The sequence below is a fragment of the Petromyzon marinus genome, chromosome 66, assembly GCF_048934315.1.
Source record: "Petromyzon marinus isolate PM22_M1 ecotype Great Lakes invasive population chromosome 66, UKy_Petmar_22M1.pri1.0, whole genome shotgun sequence".
Classification (NCBI taxonomy): Eukaryota; Metazoa; Chordata; class Hyperoartia; order Petromyzontiformes; family Petromyzontidae; genus Petromyzon; species Petromyzon marinus.
Genome location: NC_133732.1, coordinates 4,134,708 through 4,160,580, shown reverse-complemented (window position 1 = coordinate 4,160,580; position 25,873 = coordinate 4,134,708). Strand labels below are relative to the sequence as shown.

At 54.5% G+C, this 25,873-nt stretch overlaps 1 protein-coding gene across 2 annotated transcripts; it reads right to left on the bottom strand.

Annotated features, from left to right (window-relative positions):
• Positions 1-1,366: 1,366 nt before the first annotated feature.
• On the bottom strand, positions 1,367-25,873 carry LOC116957911 (uncharacterized). Of its 2 annotated transcripts, none has more exons than XM_076054567.1 (6): positions 25,266-25,873; positions 19,601-19,739; positions 18,406-18,501; positions 8,315-8,452; positions 3,450-3,503; positions 1,367-3,225 (listed from the first exon to the last, which is right to left on the bottom strand). In XM_076054567.1, the coding sequence occupies exons 2-6, from the start codon at positions 19,737-19,739 to the stop codon at positions 1,808-1,810; spliced, it is 1,845 nt and encodes a 614-aa protein (XP_075910682.1). In that variant the 5' UTR covers positions 25,266-25,873; the 3' UTR covers positions 1,367-1,807. The 2 variants fall into 2 exon arrangements, with proteins under 2 accessions (XP_075910682.1, XP_075910683.1); XM_076054568.1 differs by having other exon boundaries at positions 18,406-18,498; positions 25,266-25,872.

Genomic DNA, 25,873 nt, shown 5'->3' with positions numbered 1-25,873 from the left:
GATGAAGGAGAGGGCTGTGGATGAAGGAAGGAGCTGTGGATGAAGGGGGGAGCTGTGGATGAAGGAGGGAGCTGTCGATGAAGGAGGGAGCTGTGGATGAAGAAGGGAGCTGTGGATGAAGGAGGGAGCTGTGGATGAAGGAGGGAGCTGTGGGTGAAGGAGGGAGCTGTGGGTGAAGGAGAGAGCTGTGGATGAAGCAGAGAGCTGTGGATGAAGGAGAGAGCTGTGGATGAAGGAGCGAGCTCTGGATGAAGGAGGGAGCAGTGGATCGAGGGAGCTGTGGATGAAGGAGGGAGCTGTGGATGAAGGAGGAAGCTGTGGATGAAGCAGGGAGCTGTGGATGAAGGAGAGAGCTGTGAATGGAGGGAGCTGTGGATGAAGGAGGGAACTGTAGATGAAGGAGAGGGCTGTGGATGAAGGAGGGAGCTGTGGATGAAGGGGAGAGCTGTGGATGAAGGAGGGAGCTGTCGATGAAGGAGGGAGCTGTGGATGAAGGAGGGAGCTGTGGATGAAGGAGGGAGCTGTGGATGAAGGAGGGAGCTGTGGGTGAAGGAGGGAGCTGTGGGTGAAGGAGAGAGCTGTGGATGAAGAAGGGAGCTGTGGATGAAGGAGGGAGCTGTGGATGAAGGAGAGAGCTGTGGATGAAGCAGGGAACTGTGGATGAAGGAGGGAGTTGTGGATGAAGCAGAGAGCTGTGGATGAAGGAGAGAGCTGTGGATGAAGGAGGGAGCTGTGGGTGAAGGAGGTAGCTGTGGATGAAGGAGAGAGCTGTGGATGAAGGAGCGAGCTCTGGATGAAGCTGTGGATGAAGGAGGAAGCTGTCGATGAAGGAGGGAGCTGTGGATGAAGGAGAGAGCTGTGGATGAAGGAGGGAGCTGTGGATGAAGGAGGGAGCTGTTGATGAATGAGGGAGCTGTGGATGAAGGCGAGAGCTGTGGATGAAGGAGGGAGCTTTGGATGAAGGAGGGAGCTGTGGATGAAGGAGGGAGCTGTGGATGAAGGAGGGAGCTGTGGATGAAGGAGGGACCTGTGAATGAAGGAGGGGGCTGTGGATGAAGGAGGGAGCTGTGGATGAAGGAGAGAGCTATGGATGAATGAGGGAGCTGTGGAGGAAAGAGGGAGCTGTGGAGGAAAGAGGGCGCTGTATTTACGTTGACCGTCTTTGTTCGATGGCTAGCCAAAAGCCGCCGCTGTGAGGATGACCGGGGTTTGCGTGATGATGTCTGTTCCTTGAGATCAGCGAGGTAATGTGGTTCATTCGTGGCAAACACTTTGTAGCTAGTGCAACGACAGTAGACGGGAAGCAGGATGAGGAGAGGTGATACGTGGGAGTGGTGGAGGAGATTGAAGATGATAAGGGCAGCAGATCATCTTCACACTACAAGTGAACACAGAAACAGACATTTTGTAATGGCGGCGATGGTGGAGGTGATAGCGGGGAGCGGAAGTGTAGCGGTTAGCACGTTGCGCTACCAACCCAGCGACCAGAGTTCGACCAGTGACAAATTTCTGAACCGGTCCTGGGTCTCCCCTAGGTCGACGCGGTCTCAAATGAGTACCTGGTGAGATGTGTAAACATTGCCGCTCGGGAGACAGAGGCAGCCGGGCGCGGTGCTAGCCACGCAAACGTCATCGTGTGCCACAGTGCCGGCCTTCATTACGTGCTCGCGAACGGCCCCAACAGTCTGTTGAAGGCCACATGGGGGGGATCTTTGTCTTTGTGTGTATAAGGGGGCGCGAAGGCGATGCACGGCAGGGCAAAATCCGGAAAGGGCGTTCCACCGTCGGTGTCCGCGAGGAGGGCGGCTCAGGGCGTCCGCTCGGCGGCATGCGTCTTGTAGTGCCTCTTCAACGCGTTCCTCCGCGAGAATCCCCGGCCGCACTCCTCGCACACGTGAGGCCTCTCGCCCGTGTGCGTCCTCGCGTGCGTCTCCAGGTTCGAGCGCTGCGAGAAGGCGCGCCCGCACTCGCCGCAGGCGTGCGGCCGCTCGCCGCTGTGCGTCTTCGAGTGCTCCTTGAGGTGCGAGTGGCGCGCGAAGCCCCTCCCGCAGTCGGCGCACGCGTGCAGCCTCTCGCCCGCGTGGACGCGCGCGTGCGTCTCGAGGCCGGAGCGCCGCGCGAACGCCTCCCCGCACTCGGCGCAGGTGTGCAGCCTCTCGGGGGCGTGCGTCCGGCGGTGCGCCTCGAGGCCCGCGCGCAGCACGAACCCCTTGCCGCAGTCGGGGCACGCGCGCGGCCACTCGCCCGTGTGGGTCCGCGCGTGCCTCTCCAGGTTGGAGCGGCGCGTGAAACCCCGGCCGCAGTCGGGGCAAGCGTGCGGCCTCTCGCCCGTGTGGGTGCGCGCGTGCGTCTCCAGGTTGACGCGCAGCGAGAAGCGCTTGCCGCACTCGCCGCAGGCGTGCGGCCTCTCGCCCGTGTGGACGCGCGCGTGCGCCTCCAGGTTGGAGCGCGTCGCGAAACCCTTGCCGCACTCGGTGCACGCATGCGGCCACTCGCCCGTGTGGGTCCGCGCGTGCGTCTCCAGGTTGTAGCGCGTCGCGAACGTCTTCCCGCACTCGCCGCACGCGTGCGGCCTCTCGCCCGTGTGCTTCCGGGCGTGAACTTCCAGGTTGCCGCGCAGCGTGAACGCCTTGCCGCACTCGGCGCACACGTGCGGCCGCTCGCCCGCGTGCGTCTTCACGTGCCTCCGCAGTCGGTAGCGGTGCGAGAACGTCTTACCGCACTCGGCGCACGCGTGCGGCCTCTCCCCCGTGTGCTTCCGGGCGTGAGCTTCCAGGTTGCCGCGCAGCGCGAACGCCTTGCCGCACTCGGCGCACACGTGCGGCCGCTCGCCCGCGTGCGTCTTGACGTGCCTCCGCAGTCGGTAGCGGTGCGTGAACCCCTTCCCGCACTCGTCGCACGCGTGCGGCTTGCCGCCGTCGGCGCCGCTGGCCGGCGTGGGAGACGCCTTCACTCCGTGCGTCGACCGCAGGCAACGTTTCTCTCCGCCGAACGCCGCCCGATTTTTCCGCAACCGCCCGCCGCCGCCGCCGCCGGCATCGCCGCCGCCGCCGCGCGACGCGACGCCTCCCGGCGGCTTCTCTCCGCACCGTGCGCAGGCTCGCGAGGTCCGGCCTCCGCGTTTGCCTCCGACCCCGGCCACCGCCGCCGCCACGGTCGTCCGGATGCCCTCGCCGTGGCCCTTCCCGCACTCGTCGCACGGGAGACCTGATCCCCTCGCTGCGCCTGCCGCACAGGTTTTTCTTTTTTAGCGAAACAAAACGCAGGGGCGGCGGTCGGTCGTAATCGGGGGGGGGGGGGGGGGTGGGAATGGGGGCGGAATGACGTGGAAACGCTGTGCGCGGCGGTTGAAGGGAAAAATCTGAACCGGATTACGTTTCTGGGAAAGGAGCCGGGGACAGAAGTGCGTTCCCTCCGCGATTGCGATCGGAGAGTGGTGGAAGTCTCACCTTCACCAACGTCGTCCTCCTCCGCTGACAACTCCACCTCGATGAAGTTCTCGTCTGGGAACAGCAGACGCCCACGGGAATCCCCGCAGCTGTTATCTATTATCAGCATGACGGCGATGGCGATAACGACGATGATTTGAATAGCGGCATTACACTCAGCACTAGCAACACCGCGACAGATAAAGATGTGGCCCTGCAAGCGCCGGCTCGCGCCAGTGCATAGAGCATAATAGGAGCGAACTAGTTCACATTTCTAAATCACAAATGTACTTACGTTTACAAATTAGTAACTATCTCTACAGATGATTGCCATATAATCAACACAATAGCATAGCAATTGGTTGACAATGTATTTCACAAAACTAACATGGCATAATTAAACAAATTTGCTCGACCTATAAACAACTCTCAACTAAAAATGAACAATTAAAAAGAAAAACGGCTATGAACATGACGAGCGTTGAATAATCCAACCCTACGGTATCAGTCCTATCCAGAGGTCTTAACTTTGCTGTTGCCCCGCGTACCATCCCTGTCCATGAGACAATTGCTGAAGTGAAGGCGGCAGACACCTCCCACACAATGAAGCTGAGATGACGAGGAATGAGGTTGCCAAAACAAGTGAGAACGGTAAATTGCCACAAACGAATATTAGCCTGAGTGAGGCAAAGAGCCTTTAGAGAATTGAGAGTAAGTAAAGATATCCAAATTCTTGCCGCTGCTGATAAGGGCCGATAAACTGCTGTGATGCCCCGTGAGGGTTATGATAATAAAATCAAGAGATTTTACTGGATGAAGGTACCTAACCTGAAATGAATCAAGACCCAACCTTAAACGAGACCCAACCTTGAAACGTAAGACTACGGCAATCATTGCCAAGTCATCAATTCCCAAGGGAAGAGCAATACCTGTTCATACCAAGGGCGTTAAAACCGCCAAGACTTTATGGGTTAACCAAACATTCACAAACCCGCTGTCCCATGAAGACCCATAGTCAGTACAATGGGCTCTGCCACATACAAATTGAGCACAATGCGTAACAAAACAAAGACAGCCCCACATTGGCAGGACCTGGTCGTTCATTAAAAACTCAGAACATCTCGTGAATGCAATGAAAGATATTAAGCTTAACCCTAACGTTATTCTGGTAAGTTGCGGGAGTAACTGATAAACTTGCCAGATTTTGGAAAAAACGAAACATCCGAGTCATATTTGGCACGGTACATAAAATAACAAACTAATATCCAGTACCAAAGATGTATTACCGAAGCTATCAACAGAAGGTGTGCACCGGATTCATTGCGCCTGCGGCAAATGCTGTGTTGGTCAGACGGGTCGAATGATCAGCACGAGACAAAAAGAACACCAAAGGAATATGAAATACTCACAAACACAATTGTCGGCAGTGGCAGAACACGCGTGCCAGCAAGGACACTCAATTTATTTTGATAATGTTGAAGTTTTGTGCAAAAATGGTTACTGCTGGCCAAGACTAATTAGATCATCTATTGAAATTGGAGAAATAAAAACACATTTTAACCGTTCTGATAGCTATAGGCTCAGTGCTGCTTGTAAGCATATTATGAAGTAATACACTCTACACTACACTATACACTAGTGCTGTACTAGTATACTACACTATACACTACACTATACACTCGTGCTGTACTAGTATACTACACTATACACTACACACTAGTGCTGTACTAGTATACTACACTATGCACTATACTATACACTAGTGCTGTACTAGTATACTACACTATACACTACACTATACACTACACTATACACTAGTATACACTACACTATACACTACACACTACACTATACACTACACTATACACTAGTATACACTACACTATACACTAGTGCTGTACCAGTAACGAATTGGCCACGTTCTGTCGACGTGACACTAAACCCCTTACGAGTTGGCTGCGGCTTTAACGACGCATCTACACAAACATTTTACACAATCTACCCCCCAAATATAAAACAAAAAACAAGTACAGAGGAGGCCTCCTCTAACTGGAGGCCGCTCCGGAGTAGAATCTTGGTCTACTCTTCCACGCCGAGCCGGTATACAGGAAACTAATTTAGAAAATTATTTTACCAGGTCAAGGGCCCACTGAGCTACGTGGCTATTTTTTTCAGAAGTGACCTGGGCCACAAGTTACAGGCAAACGAAGTGGCGTGGGAAAAGCACAGGGGGCGATGTCGATTTCACACGTCGAGGGAGAAGCGCCGGAGGTCCTGGAGGAAAACCCACGTGGGGACTCCAACAAAATACACAGCGGGGAGAGAGACACAGACTCCAAATATACAGCAGCAGTAGCAGCAGGCGTCAGGGTCGGGATTGAATCCACGACCTCCTGCACACCAGGCGAGGTAGTCAACATCTCATAGCCACCGTGATGATGATAGTTGTGGAACCCACGACCACCTGTACACCAGGCGAGGGAGTCAACATCTAGCCACCGTGATGATGGTGGTGGTGGTGGAACCCACGACCTCCTGTACACCAGGCGAGGTAGTCAACATCTCCTAGCCACCGTAATGATGATGGTGGTGGTGGAACCCACGACCTCCTGTATACCAGGCGAGGTAGTCAACATCTCCTAGCCACCGTGGTGATGATGGTGGTGGTGGTGGAACCCACGACCTCCTGTACACCAGACGAGGTAGTCAACATCTCCTAGCCACTGTGATGATGACGGTGGTGGAAACCACGACCTCCTGTACACCAGGCGAGGTAGTCAACATCTAGCCACCGTGATGATGGTGGTGGTGGAAACCACGACCTCCTGTACACCAGGCGAGGTAGTCAACATCTCCTAGCCACCGTGGTGATGGTGGCGGTGAAACCCACGACCTCCTGTACACCAGGCGAGGTAGTCAACATCTCCTATCCACCGTGATGATGATGGTGGTGGTGGTGGAACCCACGACCTCCTGCGCACCAGGCGAGGTAGTCAACATCTCCTAGCCACCGCGTCCTGCTTGGGTCAAGGTGGGAAGCCAACTCTGTACCCCACCACCGCATGCGACTCACCTGCCCATCGCAGACCTCACCGTGGCTGCGGACGGGGACCTTAAACCAGGGGTCCCCAACCCCCGGGCCGCGGACCGGCGCCGGTCCGCGGCCTGTTCAGAACGTGGCCGCACAGCGGGTGGTGAGAGCGGTGAGTCCCAGCTCGGCCCGCCCCCCCTTATTTTATTATTGACCACTTCCGTCCGTGCCTCTTTGCCCGCACTGCTCACTCGTCACAGTCGCGGTTTTTGGTAAGCCCCAGAAGCTGACCCCCCTAGGCCACAATGAGTCTAAAACAAAACGTCGCCTGAGAGCTCGTTTGATAAGGGGGAAAGACTCCAATGATGAACCCCCCGCCCCCCCACGCCCGCCGCCCCCCCGTTCCGTGAAGAAAAGTTGTCTTCCACGAAACCGGTTCCCTGGGTGCCAAAAATATTGGGGACCGCTGCCTTAAACGACTGCTACCGCTGCCGCTCGCTGGGCAGAGCGGTAGCGGTGATTGTGTTGTTTGTGGGGGTGGAGAGAGAAGAGTGTGTGTGACATTCACTCTGTGTGTGTGACATTCACTGTGTGTGTGACATTCACTCTGAGTGTGTGACATTCACTGTGTGTGTCATTCACTCTGTGTGTGACATTCACTCTGTGTGTGTTACATTCACTGTGTGTGTGATATTCACTCTGTGTGTGTGACATTCACTGTGTGTGTGACATTCACTCTGTGTGTGTGACATTCACTGTGTGGGTGACATTCACTCTGTGTGTGTGACATTCACTCTGTGTATGTGTGACATTCACTCTGTGTGTGTGTGTGTGTGACATTCACTCTGTGTGTGTGTCATTCACTCTGTGTGTGTGTGACATTCACTCTGTGTGTGACATTCACTCTGTGTGTGTGACATTCACTCTGTCACTCTATGTGTGACATTCACTGTGTGTGTGACATTCACTGTGTGTGCGTGACATTTACTGTGTGTGTGACATTCACTCTGTGTGTGTGACATTCACTCTGTGTATGTGACATTCACTGTGTGTGACATTCACTCTGTGTGTGTGACATTCACTGTGTCACTCTGTGTGTGTGACATTCACTCTATGTGTGTGACATTCACTCTGTCACTCTGTGTGTGTGTGACATTCACTCTGTCACTCTGTGTGTGTGACATTCACTCTGTGTGTGTGTGACATTCACTCTGTGTGTGTGTGACATTCACTGTGTGTGGCATTCACTCTGTGTGTGTGACATTCACTCTGTGTGTGTGACATTCACTGTGTGTGTGACATTCACTCTGTGTGTGTGACATTCACTCTGTCACTGTGTGTGACATTCACTCTGTGTGTGTGACATTCACTCTGTGTGTGTATGTGTGTGACATTCACTCTGTGTGTGTGTGTGTGACATTCACTCTGTGTGATATTCACTCTTGTGTGTGACATTCACTCTCTCTGTGTGTGTGTGACATTCACTCTCTGTGTGTGTGTGTGACATTCACTCTGTGTGTGTGACATTCACTCTGTGTGTGTGTGACATTCACTCTCTGTGCGTGTGTGTGACATTCACTCTGTCACTCTGTGTGTGTGACATTCACTCTGTGTGTGTGTGAGACATTCACTCTGTCACTGTGTGTAACATTCATTCTGTCACTCTGTGACATTCACTCTGTGTGTGACATTCACTCTCTGTGTGTGTGTGACATTCACTCTGTGTGTGTGACATTCACTCTGTGTGTGTGTGTGACATTCACTCTGTGTGTGACATTCACTCTCTGTGTGTGTGACATTCACTCTGTCACTCTGTGTGTGTGACGTGATGAGATGCTGGCGGGGGGACCGTCACCTTCGCCATCGTCCCCCTCCGACAACTCCACCTCAATGAAGTTGCGGTGCAGAGCGGCCGGGCGCCAGCCGTGTGAATCCCGGCTCCCCTCCGTCCTCTCGCCGGCTCTCTCGACCTTGACGATCTTCAGGTCTGGCGCTGCGATGCGGAGAGAGCGCGGCGGTGTGAGTTGAATGCTACAGTAGGACGCAGTTGCTCAGCTCTAAATTTAGCAATCTTTGGAGAACGTAATCAGCCAGGATATGCGTTCACTGTGTGTGTGTGTTAGCCGACTCTCTGCGTTGCATTGCATTTCATTTCCACTCAGCTCTCTCTAAAATGTACCAGACTTGCTGGGTCTTTCTCTCTCCCCCTGTCACCTCTTCAGGGTGGATTTCCACTCAGCTCTCTCTAAAATGTACCAGACTTGCTGGATCTTTCTCTCTCCCCTGTCACCTCTTCAGGGTGGATTTCCACTCAGCTCTCTCTAAAATGTACCAGACTTGCTGGGTCTTTCTCTCTCCCCCTGTCACCTCTTCAGGGTGGATTTCCACTCAGCTCTCTCTAAAATGTACCAGACTTGCTGGGTCTTTCTCTCTCCATGTCACCTCTTCAGGGTGGATTTCCACTCAGCTCTCTCTAAAATGTACCAGACATGCTGGGTCTCTCTCTCTCCCCTTGTCACCTCTTCAGGGTGGATTTCCACTCAGCTCTCTCTAAAATGTACCAGACTTGCTGGGTCTTTCACTCTCCCCTGTCACCTCTTCAGGGTGGATTTCCACTCAGCTCTCTCTAAAATGTACCAGACTTGCTGGGTCTTTCTCTCTCCATGTCACCTCTTCAGGGTGGATTTCCACTCAACTCTCTCTAAAATGTACCAGACTTGGTGGGTATTTCTCTCTCCCCCTGTCACCTCTTCAGGGTGGATTTCCACTCAGCTCTCTCTAAAATGTACCAGACTTGCTGGATCTTTCTCTCTCCCCCTGTAACCGCTTCAGGGTGGATTTCCACTCAGCTCTCTCTAAAATGTACCAGCCTTGCTGGGTCTTTCACTCTCCCTGTCACCGTTTCAGGGTGGATTTCCACTCAACTCTCTATAAAATGTACCAGACTTGCTGGGTCTTTCTCTCTCCCCCTGTCACCTCTTCAGGGTGGATTTCCACTCAGCTCTCTCTAAAATGTACCAGACTTGCTGGGTCATTCTCTCTCTCCCTGTCACCTCTTCAGGGTGGATTTCCACTCAACTCTCTCTAAAATGTACCAGACTTGCTGGGTCTTTCTCCCTGTCACTGCTTCAGGGTGGATTTCCACTCAGCTCTCTCTAAAATGTACCAGACTTGCTGGATCTTTCTCTCTCCCCCTGTAACCGCTTCAGGGTGGATTTCCACTCAGCTCTCTCTAAAATGTACCAGCCTTGCTGGGTCTTTCACTCTCCCTGTCACCGTTTCAGGGTGGATTTCCACTCAACTCTCTATAAAATGTACCAGACTTGCTGGGTCTTTCTCTCTCCCCCTGTCACCTCTTCAGGGTGGATTTCCACTCAGCTCTCTCTAAAATGTACCAGACTTGGTGGATCTTTCACTCTCCCCTGTCACCTCTTCAGGGTGGATTTCCACTCAATTCTCTCTAAAATGTACCAGACTTGCTGGGTCTTCCTCTCTCCCTGTCACCGCTTCAGGGTGGATTTCCACTGTCTGTGTGTCTATGTTGTGTGTCTCTGTGTCTGTGTGTCTCTGTGTTGTCTCTTTCTGCTTGTATGTCTGTGTGTCTATTTTGTGTGTCTCTCTCTCTGTGTGTCTCTGTGTGTCTATGTTGTGTGTCTCTCTCTGTGTCTCTGTGTGTCTCTCTCTGTGTGTCTATGTTGTGTGTCTCTGTGTGTCTCTCTCTGTGTCTCTGTGTTGTCTCTCTCTGCTTGTGTGTCTGTCTGTGTGTCTCAGTGTCTGTGTTGTGTCTCTCTCTCAAATTGAGCTCTACCTGATGACGACTGCTTGTGTTGCAATCGAATCGTCGTGTTCTAGTGTTTAATTTGTATTCTTGCTACGCGACTGTACCGAAATAACCACAGAGTAATCTAGATGTGAATCTAGATTTGAAGTTTTCGTGACTGCAGGGGTCCCCGTCATCTGGTGGGACAACCACAGCAAGAAACTATTGCTGAAGTGGGCAAAATGGGCTGCTTGTGACAAGAGGCCATATAGGTCAGAGAGGGGGGAGGAGCCAGGGAGGAGAGGTAGAAAGGGTGGGGGTGTGGGAGGAGCCAGGGAGGAGAGGTAGAGAGGGTAGGGGTGTGGGAGCAGCCAAGGAGGAGAGGTAGAAAGAGAGTGTGGGGGTGTGGGAGGAGCCAGGGAGGAGAAGTAGAGAGGGTAGGGGTGTGGGAGCAGCCAAGGAGGAGAGGTAGAAAGAGAGGGTAGGGGTGTGGGAGGAGCCAGGGAGGAGAGGAAGAGGCTGGGGGTGTGGGAGGAGTCAGGGAGGAGAGGTAGAGAGGGTAGGGGTGTGGGAGCAGCCAAGGAGGAGAGGTAGAAAGAGAGGGTAGGGGTGTGGGAGGAGCCAGGGAGGAGAGGAAGAGGCTGGGGGTGTGGGAGGAGCCAGGGAGGAGAGGTAGAGAGGGTGGGGGTGTGGGAGGAGCCAGGGAGGAGAGGTAGAGAGGGTGGGGGTGTGGGAAGAGCCAGGGAGGAGAGCTTGAGAAGGTGGGGGTGTGGGAAGAGCCAGGGAGGAGAGCTTGAGAAGGTGGGGGTGTGGGAGGAGCCAGGGAAGAGAGATAGAGAGGGTGGGGATGTGGGAGGAGCCAGGGAGGAGAGGTAGAGAGGGTGGGGGTGTGGGAGGAGCCAGGGAGGAGAGCTTGAGGTGGGGGTGTGGGAGGAGCCAGGGAGGAGAGATAGAGAGGGTGGAGGTGTGGGAGGAGCCAGGGAGGAGGTAGAGAGGGTGGGGGTGTGGGAGGAGCCAGGGAGGAGAGATAGGGTGGGGTGTGGGAGGAGCCAGAGAGGAGTGGTAGAGAGGGTGGGGGGGGTAGAGAGGGTGGGGGTGTGGGAAGAGCCAAGGAGGAGAGGTAGAGAGGGTGGGGGAGTGGGAGGAGCCAGGGAGGAGAGGTAGAGAGGGTGGGGGTGTGGGAGGAGCCAGGGAGGAGAGGTAGAGAGGGTGGGGGGTGTGGGAGGAGCCAGGGAGGAGAGATAGAGAGAGGGTGGGGGTGTGGGAGGAGCCAGGGAGAGGTAGAGAGGGTGGGGGTGTGGGAGGAGCCAGGGAGGAGACATAGAGAGGGTGGGGGTGTGGAAGGAGCCAGGGAGGAGAGGTAGAGAGGGTGGGGGGGTGTGGGAGCCAGGGAGGAGACAGAGAGGGTGGGGTGTGGGAGGAGCCAGGGAGGAGAGGTAGAGAGGGTGGGGGTGTTGGAGGAGCCAGGGTGGGGGGTGTGGAGTAGGGTGGGGGTGTGGGAGGAGCCAGGGTGGGGGTGTGGAGTAGGGTGGGGGTGTGGGAGGAGCCAGGGTGGGGGTGTGGAGTAGGGTGTGGGAGGAGCCAGGGTGGGAGGTGTGGGGTAGGGTGACTTGGGAAGAGTAATTATTCCCTGCAGCCACGAAAACTTCAAATCAAGTTTTTGTTAGCAGCCAGTAGTCAGTCAACATCGGCGGCGCGTCTCTCTCTCGCGACCGACTCCACAGCGAAGGTTTTGCGATCACGTGAGCGCGAACATTGCGTCGGTCTCCCGATCGGTGAAGGGTTTTTACTTAACTTGACCCGCCTTTGTGTTTGTCGTGGCTCAAATCTTGCAATCGAAAGCTAGTCCACTCCGTGTTCATCTTCTTTGGTTCTTTCGGTAAAGTCACGTAGAATGAGAATAAAATAATAAAATAAAACAATTAAATTCTCACGACGTTTCGGCCACAACACAAGTGGCCTTCTTCAGGTGAAAGGAACAAACCTGTCGGGACGACAGAGCTACAATGAACGCCGCTAAGATTTGCAGCGTCTTTTAAGCTGGTTGAGAGAAGTGAGGCACCTTGACACGTACTCAGATCCGGTGACAATGCAACGCCTGTGTCAAAATCGACACCAATTAATCAATTAATTGCCTCGTTTGAAGCAATTAACATTTTGTATGGACGCCTGTCTCAATCTGTCTCAGGTGCCACGTGTCTCAGTGTGTCTCAGGTGCCACGTGTCTCAGTCTGTCTCAGTCTGTCTCAGTCTGTCTCAGGTGCCACGTGTCTCAGTCTGTCTCAGTCTGTCTCAGTCTGTCTCAGGCTGTCTCAGTCTGTCTCAGGTGCCACGTGTCTCAGTCTGTCTCAGTCTGTCTCAGTCTGTCTCAGGTGCCACGTGTCTCAGTCTGTCTCAGGTGTCACGTGTCTCAGTCTGTCTCAGTCTGTCTCAGTCTGTCTCAGTCTGTCTCAGGTGCCACGTGTCTCAGTCTGTCTCAGGTGCCACGTGTCTCAGTCTGTCTCAGGTGCCACGTGTCTCAGTCTGTCTCAGTCTGTCTCAGTCCGTCTCAGTCTGTCTCAGGTGCCACGTGTCTCAGTCTGTCTCAGTCTGTCTCAGGTGCCACGTGTCTCAGTCTGTCTCAGTCTGTCTCAGGCTGTCTCAGTCTGTCTCAGGTGCCACGTGTCTCAGTCTGTCTCAGTCTGTCTCAGGTGCCACGTGTCTCAGTCTGTCTCAGGTGCCACGTGTCTCAGTCTGTCTCAGTCTGTCTCAGGTGCCACGTGTCTCAGTCTGTCTCAGTCTGTCTCAGTCTGTCTCAGGTGCCACGTGTCTCAGTCTGTCTCAGGTGCCACGTGTCTCAGTCTGTCTCAGTCTGTCTCAGTCCGTCTCAGTCTGTCTCAGGTGCCACGTGTCTCAGTCTGTCTCAGTCTGTCTCAGGTGCCACGTGTCTCAGTCTGTCTCAGTCTGTCTCAGGCTGTCTCAGTCTGTCTCAGGTGCCACGTGTCTCAGTCTGTCTCAGTCTGTCTCAGGTGCCACGTGTCTCAGTCTGTCTCAGGTGCCACGTGTCTCAGTCTGTCTCAGTCTGTCTCAGGTGCCACGTGTCTCAGTCTGTCTCAGTCTGTCTCAGGTGCCACGTGTCTCAGTCTGTCTCAGGCTGTCTCAGTCTGTCTCAGGTGCCACGTGTCTCAGTCTGTATCTGTCTCAGGTGCCACGTGTCTCAGTCTGTCTCAGGTGCCACGTGTCTCAGTGTGTCTCAGTCTGTCTCAGTCTGTCTCAGGTGCCACGTGTCTCAGTCTGTCTCAGTCTGTCTCAGTCTGTCTCAGGCTGTCTCAGTCTGTCTCAGGTGCCACGTGTCTCAGTCTGTCTCAGTCTGTCTCAGTGTGTCTCAGTCTGTCTCAGTCTGTCTCAGGTGCCACGTGTCTCAGTCTGTCTCAGTCTGTCTCAGGCTGTCTCAGGTGCCACGTGTCTCAGTCTGTCTCAGTCTGTCTCAGGTGCCACGTGTCTCAGTCTGTCTCAGGCTGTCTCAGTCTGTCTCAGGTGCCACGTGTCTCAGTCTGTATCTGTCTCAGGTGCCACGTGTCTCAGTCTGTCTCAGGTGCCACGTGTCTCAGTGTGTCTCAGTCTGTCTCAGTCTGTCTCAGGTGCCACGTGTCTCAGTCTGTCTCAGTCTGTCTCAGTCTGTCTCAGGCTGTCTCAGTCTGTCTCAGGTGCCACGTGTCTCAGTCTGTCTCAGTCTGTCTCAGTGTGTCTCAGTCTGTCTCAGTCTGTCTCAGGTGCCACGTGTCTCAGTCTGTCTCAGTCTGTCTCAGGCTGTCTCAGTCTGTCTCAGGTGCCACGTGTCTCAGTCTGTCTCAGTCTGTCTCAGGTGCCACGTGTCTCAGTCTGTCTCTGTCTCAGGTGCCACGTGTCTCAGTCTGTCTCAGGTGCCACGTGTCTCAGTGTGTCTCAGTCTGTCTCAGTCTGTCTCAGGTGCCACGTGTCTCAGTGTGTCTCAGTCTGTCTCAGTCTGTCTCAGGTGCCACGTGTCTCAGTCTGTCTCAGTCTGTCTCAGGCGCCACGTGTCTCAGTCTGTCTCAGTCTGTCTCAGTCTGTCTCAGGTGCCACGTGTCTCAGTCTGTCTCAGTCTGTCTCAGTCGCCACGTGTCTCAGTCTGTCTCAGTCGCCACGTGTCTGAGTCTGTCTCAGGTGCCACGCATTGTCTTTGAGCTGTGTAACGCCTTTTGCCGTCATGTGGTCGAGCACCAATTGGGTCGAGGCTCAAAAGAAAGCCGTCCCTTGGTGTGGACCAATCAGCTTCAAGGACAATGCATCATATATTATGATAGTGTGTTTTTCGTTTGCATTTTGACTACAGGTATTGTGGTTAATGCAGTGACATGAATCCTTTGAAAAAAAGGTTTCAGTTTTGTTGCCAGAAAAAAGGGGAAAAACCCTATTATTACATTTTGGTACTGGCAAAGGAGGTCTAATGATGTAGATGCTCACCCCGAGCCCTCATTGCTTTGATAGTGCATTGTCTTTGAGCTGTGTGACGCCTTTTGGCGTCATCTGGTCGAACACCAATTGGGTCGAGGCTCAAAAGAAAGCCGTCCCTTGGTGTGGACCAATCCACTTCAAGGACAATGCATATATTATCATAGTATGTTTTTTGTTTGCATTTTGACTGCAGGTATTGTGGTTAATGCAGTAGACATGAATCCTTTGCAAAAAAGGTTTCAGTTTTGTTGCCAGAAAAAAGGGGAAAAACCCTATTCCTACAAATGACGACGTTTCGATCGCACCACAAGCGACCATCATCAGGTGGCACCGACACTGAGTTGTTAGTAAGTAAGGACTTGTCCCTTACTTGTTTGTGATCACCATCGCGCTCGCTTGAAGGTGCTGACGCCTTCAGGGAAGCATATTCTTGGTTCTTTCGGTAAAGTCACCACGTAGAAGGGAAACAATAAAATAATAAAAATATAAGAAAATGTGTTTTCTCGTTGTGGTTTTCACATCTGACGATGATTGCTTGTGTTGCAGTCGAAACGTCGTGAGAATTTTATTGTTTTATATTTTTATTATTTTATTGTTTCCTTTCCACGTGGTGACTTTACCGAAAGAACCAAGAATACTAACAACTTCTTACTTACTAACAACTCCTTACTTACTAACAACTCAATTTTTTCTTGCTGTGGTTTTCACACCTGATGATGATTGCTTGTGTTGCAGTCGAAACGACGTGATAATTTTATTGTTTTATATTTTTATTCTTTTATTGTTTCCCTTCCACGTGGTGGTGACTTTACCCAAAGAACCAAGAATATGAATCCCTGCGGTCACGAAAGCTTTAAATCTAAATTTAGCCTTCAGGGAAGTCGTGGACTCATAGAGTCCCTGGCACGTAATAAAATGCTACACCAGACACGGGCAAAGTACGGCCCCTGGGCTGTATATGGCCCGTTTGGCTTTTTAATCCGGCCCGCCAAACTTGTCCAAATAATGTTTAACACGTAGGCTTTCGCAAACCAATATTATTCATAATAAAGGTTTTTGGGTTAGATCGCGTTATTTATAAATGTGTTGTAACCCTCCACCACCCGACATGGCCAATCAGCAAAAAAGTGTCACGTTGACAAAAGACAAATAGTTCACTACTTTAGCCCACCGGTGTGTTGAAGACTAATTAGAGAATCCATTGAAATTGAGAGGAATAGAAATAACTTTAATTGCTCTGACAGCTACAGGCTTAGTGCGGCTTGGAAGCGTATTATTAAATAATACATATTACAATTCCTTATAGGGGAAGCATACTAATTAACGGATTACTAACGTAGCATATAATCACAATAACACCCATTACAACTAATTACTAATCTACAACTCATTACTAATCATAACCATTGACTGATTACCAATCGATTATATAATTACAATACCCCCCCCCCCCTCCGCCTCAAATCGCTGCACCTGAATGAGTTAAATGATGACGTCACCCTGCTGCTCTATTTAAGACCGGGAGCAAGCGAGGGCTTTACCATTCTGGCGAATTGCCTAATGATGCTGGATGTAATTACCAGCGAAACGTCGTACTCAAACTGTAAATGTGGATTCACTCTTCAACACACCGGTGTGGGGCTAAAGTAGTGAACTATTTGTCTTTTGTCAACGTGACACTTTTTTGCTGATTGGCCGTGTCGGGTGGTGGAGGGTTATGACACAATTATAAATAACGCGATCTAACCCAAAAACCTTTATTATGAATTGTCCAAATAATATTATTATTATTGTTAAATCAAATTTTACCTTTCTCCTGTAATGCCCCCATTTGCCCATGAGATGGCGCACTTTGACCGGCCCCTCTGTCAAATTTTAGAACCCACTGTGGCCCGCGAGTCAAGAAATTTGCCCACCCCTGTGCTACACGGTGGCAGTGGGGGTCGCAAAAAGCCGATTGATTACCAATAAACCCACAATGATCCGATCGAAATGAGGGATTTCGATTGGTTCATTGGGGGGGGCACGTTCCACCACCCCCCCCCCCCCCCCCCACCGGCTCCGCCAGTGCCCGTAACCCCCTGGGGCCTGCCGGGGGCCTTTGATGGATTGGCGGCTGGCGGGGGGTGGAGGTACAATGGCGCGGAGAGCCACGCTCCGCTCGCTTGCTTCCCACTGGCGATTTGGAACTGCGAAGAATTTATTTTTTGTAAAAAGTCGCCGCGCATCGCGACGGCAGCGGCGTTGCGGAGAGGGGCGCCCGGTGGGTGGGGGAGGTCGGCCAGCCACGGCAGAGCGAGTTGGTGAGGTTCCTGAGACTCCTCCTCATCACTCCTACCACCTCCTCCCTCCTACCCCCTCCTTCCTCCTCCCTCCTCCCCCCTCCTCCTTCCTCCTCCCCCCTCCTCCTCCCTCCTCCCCCCTCCTCCCTCCTCCCCCTTCCTTCCTCGTCCTCCCCCCTCCTCTTTCTCCTCCCCCCTCCTCCTCCCCCCTCCTCCTCCTACCCCCTCCTTCCTCCTCCTCGTCCTCCTCCCCCCTCCTCCCCCTTCCTTCTTCCTCCTCCCTCCTCCTCCCCCCTCCTCCTCCCCCCTCCTCCTCCTCCCTCCTCCTCCTTCCCCCTCCTCCTCCTACCCCCTCCTTCCTCCTCCTCCTCGTCCTCCTCCCCCCTCATCCTCCCTCCTCCTCCTCCCCCCTCCTCCTCCTCCCTCCTCCTCCCCCCTCCTCCTCCTACCCCCTCCTCCTCCTCCCCCCTCCTCCTCCTACCTCCTCGTCCTCCCCCCTCCTTCCCCCTTCCTCCCTCCTCGTCCCCCCTCCCCCCTCCTCTTCCTCCGTTGAAGGGGCGTAGACTACTCTGTGTTGTCACGATATGGACCACCAACATCCACGCAGTGACCACCACGGGGAGAGAGAGAAAGACACGCAGACTCCAAATATACAGCAGCAACCTCCTGTACACCAGGCGAGGTAGTCAACATCTCCTAGCCACCCTGATGATGGTGGTGGAACCCACGACCTCCTGTACACCAGGCGAGGTAGTCAACATCTCCTAGCCACCGTGATGATGGTGGTGGTGGAACCCACGACCTCCTGTACATCAGGCGAGGTAGTCAACATCTCCTAGCCACCGTGATGATGGTGGTGGTGGTGGAACCCACGACCTCCTGTACACCAGGCGAGGTAGTCAACATCTCCTAGCCACCGTGATGATGGTGGTGGTGGAACCCACGACCTCCTGTACACCAGGCGAGGTAGTCAACATCTCGCCACCATGGTGCCCAACATTGAGTCCGTGTACGGCGCTGCTGTTTGTCTCTGTGGAGCGCCCTCGCCTTCCCGCACGCGGTGACAACACACGTCCTCTCACTCATCACCATCACCCTCTCTCACTCATCACCATCATCATCACCATCATCACCATCACCATCACCCTCTCTCATTCACCATCATCACCATCACCCTCTTTCACTCACCACCATCACCAACATCACCCTCTCTCATTCATCACCACCACCATCACCACCATCACCCTCTCTCACTCATCACCATCATCACCACCATCACCCTCTCTCACTCACCATCATCACCATCACTCTCTCTCCCTCATCATCACCACCATCACCCTCTCTCACTCATCACCATCGTCTCATCACCCTCTCTCACTCACCACCACCATCACCATCATCCTCTCTCACTCACCATCACCACCATCACAACCATCCTCTCTCACTCACCATCATCACCGTCCACCACTTCGCTCTTCACCAGCGTCCTCACGATCTCGGAGCCCAGACGGCCCTCACCCTCCTCCTGCTTCACTGCCGCTCCTGCTGCACACACACACACTGCTGCTGCACACACACACAAACACTTCTGCTGCACACACACTGCTGCACACACACACACTGCTGCTGCACACACACACTGCTGCACACACACACGCTCGTGCTGCACACACACGCTGCTGCTGCTGCAGAGACGAGAGGAGACCGAGAGGCTCAGGGAGATGGTGGCTGGGCCAGAGACACAGAGCGGCTGGGTTCAAGCCCTGGGTCTGGGTGTCTCTCTCTGTCTCAGGGGGTTCATGATGAACAAGTCAGAGACACTGAGATGCTGGCTTCGATCCCTGGGTCTGGGTGTCTCTCTGTCTCAGGGGGTTCATGATGACCAAGCCAGAGACACTGAGATGCTGGGTTCAAGCCCTGCATCTGGGTGTCTCTCTCTGTCTCAGGGGGTTCATGATGACCAAGTAAGAGACACTGAGAAGCTGGGTTCAAGCCCTGGGTCTGGTGTCTCTCTCTGTCTTAGGGGGTTTATGATGACCGAGCCAGAGACACAGAGAGGCTGGGTTCAAGCCCTGGGTCTGGGTGTCTCTCTCTGTCTCAGGGGGTTCATGATGAACAAGCTAGAGACAGAGAAGCTGGGTTCAAGCCCTGGATCTGGGTGTCTCTCTCTGTCTCAGGGGGTTCATGATGACCAAGCTAGAGACACAGAGAAGCTGGGTTCATGCCCTGGGTCTGGGTGTCTCTCTGTCTCAGGGGGTTCATGATGACCAAGCCAGAGACACAGAGAGGCTGGGTTCAAGCCCTGGGTCTGGGTGTCTTTCTCTGTCTCAGGGGGTTCATGATGACCGAGCCAGAGACACAGAGAAGCTGGGTTCAAGCCCTGGGTCTGGGTGTCTCTCTCTGTCTCAGGCGGTTCATGATGAGCAAGCTAGAGACACTGAGAAGCTGGGTTAAAGCCCTCGGTCTGGGTGTCTCTCTGACTCTCAGGGAGTTTATGATGACCAAGCTCGAGACACGGAGCACCCTTGGTTCATTCCCTGGGTCCGGGTGTCCCTCAGGGTTCGTGACGATTGCAGCAGTCCCTGGTGACATGAGGCCGCCGCCCCCGCCGCCGATGACAGCGGATCGAGATGCGAGAGCTCACCGCCTTCGTCAGCAGCCAGCTCTTCACGTTTCACCGCCACGCCCGGACCAACCCCAGCACCTCGCACGTCTTCTTCATATTCTCTTTTGATGAGCGGCGGCGGAGCAGGAGCAGGAGGAGGCTCGGTGAGGGAATCCATCTGAGGGTGCGGGGCGGCGGGGGGGGGGAAACATCGAGGCGATTCGACGTCCGCCGGCCGAACGTGGAGCGGGCGGTCGCGACGAGCGGGGGAAGCCCCTCGCCGCGGGCAGGGCCCCGGGAGGGGACGGACGCGGGGGGGGGGATGCTTCCAACACGGCCAGACGGCCGTCTCGCGGCCACCCGCGGCTCTGCTCGTTGTCGTGGCGAGCGTCGCTCCTCCGCCGCGGTGCGGTTCCGGCGGACGCTCTCGCTGGGAGCCGGCTTGCGTCCACGGGCGTCGCGTGGATGATGCGCCGATGCCGGGACAGCGCGTTGGCAATTACAAGCCCATGGGCTGCACAAAAATCTAGCGGCCTCCTGCCGTTGTTATTGAGTTGATCTGGCCCATGCCTTCCTATCACTCCAGACCAGGTGCCAGCATCGTGACCAACTCAGGCATTGAAGTCACTCCAACAAGATGACTCTATCCCGAGGGGCCACTTTAGCCAGCACCTGTGACAGGAGGTCAAAGAAGGCATCTGACTCATCGGCCTTGCCTGCATCCCCCCACGGATGTTCGTCTTCGGTGGGGGCATAAATAACCACCACCGTTCTTCGTTTCCCATGCATGGGGAAGCGAGCCCACAGTAGCCTGAGGCTTACAACTACCCACACCCAGGGCCGGTTTAAGACACACACACAGACACACAGACAGACACACACAGACACAGACAGACACACAGACACAGACAGACACACAGAGACACACAGACACACACAGACACACAAACACAGATACACACAGACACACAGACACACACACAGACACAGACACACACAGATACACACAGACACACACACAAACACACACAGACACAACAACAACATCCATTCGCCACTAAGTGTCGGTGACGTCACCACGACGCTTGTGCCAGGCTATGTGCACCTTGAGGCCACGTGAAGTGTCGAACGCCCGCGGGCAGGAGGTCACGGGGCAGACCCAGGTGCCACGGGTCGAATGACTGAGATGACTGACTGGTGCACCACCTGTGCCCCCTACTGTGCCAACCTGCTGTGCGTCAGCCACCCGACGCTCCACTCGTTGTGAGCGTCGCTCCTCCGCCCTCCGTTGTTGTTGGAGGGCGATTGCCTCCAACTACCCAGTAGCGTCCTTCATGAGCCTCCTCCACAGAGGCCGATCTTGACACCGCTAGTACCAGTCATCGGCAAGTCCACTCAGCTCCACGTCCTCCTGTACCACATCACTCCATCTCTTCTCTAGCCCGTGCCGCGCCTGTTTAGCCCCCTCGATCCAGCCGAACAGAAGCTGTTTCGGTATGCGGTGGCTGGGCATGCTGGCTACATGACCCAGCCAACGCAGCCTTGCCTGCCGGAGGAGCTCACCGATGGGACCTTGCCCAGATCTTTCAAGGATTTGGGAGCTCCTCACACAATCCAGCCTGGTAAAACCCAGGATGGATCGTAGGCAGGCCAGCCTAAATGTTTCCAACCGGCGAAGATGCTCCATTAAGGGGGTCCACTTTCGCAAGCATAGAGAAGGGAGGGAATGACCGTGGCCGAGAAGACCTGAAGCTTAATGCGGAGCGACAGACCAGGTAGCTTCCACACAGCATTACGCAACCGATGAAAAGATATTGCCGCTCGACTGATTCGGAGTGAGACCTCTGCTGTTAAACTGGAGCCAGTCATAAACACACTGCCCAGGTATGGGAAACTCTCCACTCTCTCCACAACTGCCCCATAACCGATTGGGAGTTGTGGGGGTGGAGTGTCCGATGGTACAAAATACCCAGGCAGGTGCTTAGTTTTGGTAAGGCCTCATCTCTTAGTGGCACGCTCCAGTCTCAGCAGCAGCGTCTCCAACTCCTCCTCTGAATGAGCAGCTATTACCAAACCATCGGCATACATAACGTGGTTGAGCAATAGGGAGCCATCCTTTGACCACACCCGGGCATGGATCAGCCTCCCTTTATATCTACCAAATGGAGATTCCCCCGGTACAGCTATTGAAGGCTTCACGAACTACGTGGTCAAAATAGATGTTAAATAATGTGGGAGCCAGAAGACATTCTTGTCACACCCCAAGGTGTACAGGGAATGGCTCTGACTCCCAGCCATGTAGTTTTACCCGGACCCGCTCACCATCATGAAGGTCCTTAATGATCGTGAGAGGGCGTCAGGGACTCCAAAAGCACGAAGAACAACCCAGAGTCCAGGCCTAGTGATGGTATCGTAGGCCTTGACCAGGTCAATAAAGCAGAGATGTAGGTCTTGTTGGAATTCCCTACACCTCTGCTGTAGCAGACGGACAGAAAATATGGCATCTGTGCAGGACCACCCTTTCCTGAAACCGCATTGGGGCTCCGGAAGCCTCTCCTCAGTGTGCCTGGCAAGGCGATGTTGAATAATCCTTGCCAGGACCTTTCCCGGCACACTGAGTGAGATGCCCCTGTAGTTGTTACGGTCTGTGCAGTCGCCCTTCATAAAGAGGGGGACCACCAGGGCATCCTTCCAATCCTGCGGAACCCGTCCAGTGGTCCAGACTGTTGTTATGATGTCATATAGGGCAGTCTGTGCACAAACGCCACCCTCCCTCAGCATTTCGCTTGGCAGGACATCTCTGCCCGGTGCCTTTCCTGGTCTCAGGCTCCGGATCGCCTTCAGTACTTCCTCAACAGATGGCATCTCAGCCAGCCACTCACAGGGGGTGACTTCTTTCAATATTTGAGGCACTGCAGCCTCAGCAGGGTCATCCCCACTTTGTGCCACGATGTTTTCCTGGCTGAGGGATTTTTCCTCCCCCAGGACCTCACAGAAATGCTCAGCAAATCTGCAAACCTGTTCCTGGGGGTCGGAGATTGGATCACCGTTTTTTTCCCTAATGATGGTAATAGGTGTGGCGCTGCAGGTTACTTTTTTGATGGAGTTAAATAGAGATTTGTGATCGCGGGCCACTGAGGCAGACTCCATCTCCTCAGCAACCCACAACCACCACCCATCCTTTCAGCGCCTCACGGCTCTCCGAACCTCCGAGCGAAGGCTACGGTAAACCTCCTCATTCTCTGACGTGGGATTCTGTAGCCGATGACAGTGGGCCTGTCGCTTTTTCTCAACTATCCTGAACACCTCCTCTGTCAACCAGGGTCTCTGGGGAGGTCTGGACCGCGTACCCAAAGCGGCTATTGCAGCTGCATGAGTCACAGTCCTAAACCTCGCCCATTTACCCTCGACATCAGGAGGAGTGGGGGACGATGCCAACCCCAGCCGCAAGCTATGATGAAATTCTCGCTTGCAACTTTCATAAGATAACTGAGACCAGGCCACTTTAGTTTGGAATGGGGTCCTGGGTGTACACCCACCACCGGAGTGGAAGAATGGCAGGCGTATCTTACAGATGACTAGTCGATGGTCAGAGGGCAGATCAGCTCCACGGTAGGTTCTGGTGTCAAGGACATGGGCTCGCATCCGCTGGTCCGTCACTATGTAGTCCAGCAGATGTTCTGGCTTGGACCTGGTATGCATCCATGATGTGTGGATGCGCCGATGCCGGAACAGCGTGTTGGTAATTACAAGCCCATGTGCTGCACAAAAATCTAGCAGCCTCCTACCGTTGTTATTGAGCTGATCTGACCCATGCCCTCCAATCACTCCAGACCAGGTGCCAGCATCATGACCAACTCGGGCATTGAAGTCACCCAACAAGATGACTCTATCCCGAGGGGCCACTTTAGCCAGCACCTGTGACAGGAGGGCATAGAAGGCATCTGACTTATCGGCTTTGCCTGCATCCCTCCACGGATGTTCGTCTTCGGTGGGGGCATAAGTAACCACGACCACCACTCCTCGCCTCCGGTTGATGGGAAGGCGAGCCCAAAGTAGCCTGGGGCTTACGGCTTCCCACACGTCACCGCCACGCTCCCACGCCCCCTTTATTCTTTTGTTCAAAAGAAGAGCCACACCCTGTTGTTTGGCAGTCTGCTGCCCCTAGTAGAGGACTGTCCACCCCTCATTGTGGCAGGAGCCAGAACCGGTCCATTGGACCTCCTGAATGCCACAGAGTTCCAGGCGGTACCGGTCCAGCTCCCGACAGAGGAGTGGCAGCCTCTCCTCCGCAGTGAGCGTTCGAACATTCCATGTGGCCACACGAAGTTGCTTTTCGTTGTTTCTGGAGGAGCCCCGAGGATAGAGATTCAATCTCCTGGCTCCGCCAATTGGGGTTTGGCCAGGAGACGTCATAGACGCCTGTCCCCCCGGGGCCTCCGGCACAAGCTTATTAGTTATATATTTTATACGTGGTTTAGTGGTAAATTTTTGAAGGTGGAGGGGTTACCAGCCCCTCGCACCCGTCCAGAGCCCCCGTTTAGCCCCTGTGGTGGTCACAGACGCCATGAGAGGAGGGGCCAATCGGAATTGGCCCTCCACAGCACTGTCCACGATAGAGTTGCCCGTCCGGCACCGCGAGGAGATAGGGGGTTGTTTTGCCGGACACAGACACACACAGACACACACAACAACAACCGCCATTCACCACTAAGTGGCGGTGACGTCACCACGACGCTTGTGCCAGGCCATGTGCACCTTGAGACCACGTGAAGTGTCGAACGCCCGCGGGCAGGAGGTCACGGGGCAGACCCAGGTGCCACGGGTCGACTGAGATGGCTGGTGCACCACCTGTGCCCCCTACTGTGCCAACCTGCTGTGCTTTAGCCACCTGGCGCTCTGCTCGTTGTGAGCATCGCTCCTCCGCCCTACGTTGTTGTTGGAGGGCGACTGCCTCCAACTGCCCAATAGTGTCCTTCACGAGCCTCCTCCACAGAGGCCGATCTTGACACCGCTGGTACCGGTCATCGGCAAGTCCACTCAGCTCCACGTCCTCCTGTACCACATCACTCCATCTCCTCTCTAGCCCGTGCCACGCCCGTTTAGCCCCCTCGATCCGGTCGAACAAAAGCTGTTTCGGCATGCGGTGGCTGGGCATGCGGGCTACATGACCCAGCCAATGCAGCCTTGCCTGCCGGAGGAGCTCACCGATGGGACCTTGCCCAGATCTTTCAAGGATTTGTGAGCTCCTCACACAATCCAGCCTGGTTAAACCCAGGATAGATTGTAGGCAGGCCAGCCTAAATGTTTCCAACCGGCGAAGATGCTCCATTAAGTGGGTCCACGTTTCACACACAGACACACAGACACACACAGACACAAAAGACAAAGATCCCCCATATAGCCTGTAACAGACTGTAGGGGCAAGTGCTGTTAGCGAGCACCTATGAAGGCCGGAACGGTACACGAGGGGGTGGGTGGCCAGCACCACGCCCGACCGCCTTTGTCTCCCTAGTGGTGATATTTACACACCGCACCAGGTACTCATTTGAGGCTGAGTCGACCTAGGGAAGGCCCGGGACCGGTTCAGATAATCGTCACTGGTGTTGGCCGTGAGCAGGAATCGAACCCGGGTCGCCAGGTTCATAGCGCAGCGCGCTAACCGCTACACTACCGCTCCCCACACACAGACACAGACACACACCTGAGTCTGGGTGGGTGGGGGCTGTGGGGGAGCTCCGCCCACCCGCTCGGCCGCCTTTGTCTCAACGGGGCAGCAGTCGCGCGTCAAACGCGCGTGGGCAGACGACGACGTTGATGACGATGACGTTGATGACGATCACGACGACGATGACGATGATGACGACGATGAAGATGTTGACTCTGGGTGTCACGCGACGAGCTGCAGGGTGACGAGGCGCAGGGGAGCGACAAGATGCAGCACAAGGCGGAGGAGAGCCACGGCAGTGAGCACCGTGGCCTGGGGGGCAGACTCGCTCACTCACGCACCTACTCACCCACCCACTCACTCGCTCACTCGCTCACTCACTCACGCACCTACTCACTCACCCACTAATTCACCCACTCGCTCACTCACTGACTCACCCACTCACTCACCCACTAACTCATCTACTCACTCACCCACTTACTCACCCACCCACTCACTCATCCACTCACTTACTCAGACACTCACCCGCTCACTCACCCAGCCAGACACTCACCCACCCACTCACTGACTCACGCACTCACCCACTCACTCACCAAGTCACTCGCCCACTCACTCACCCACTCACCCGCTCACTTACCCACTCA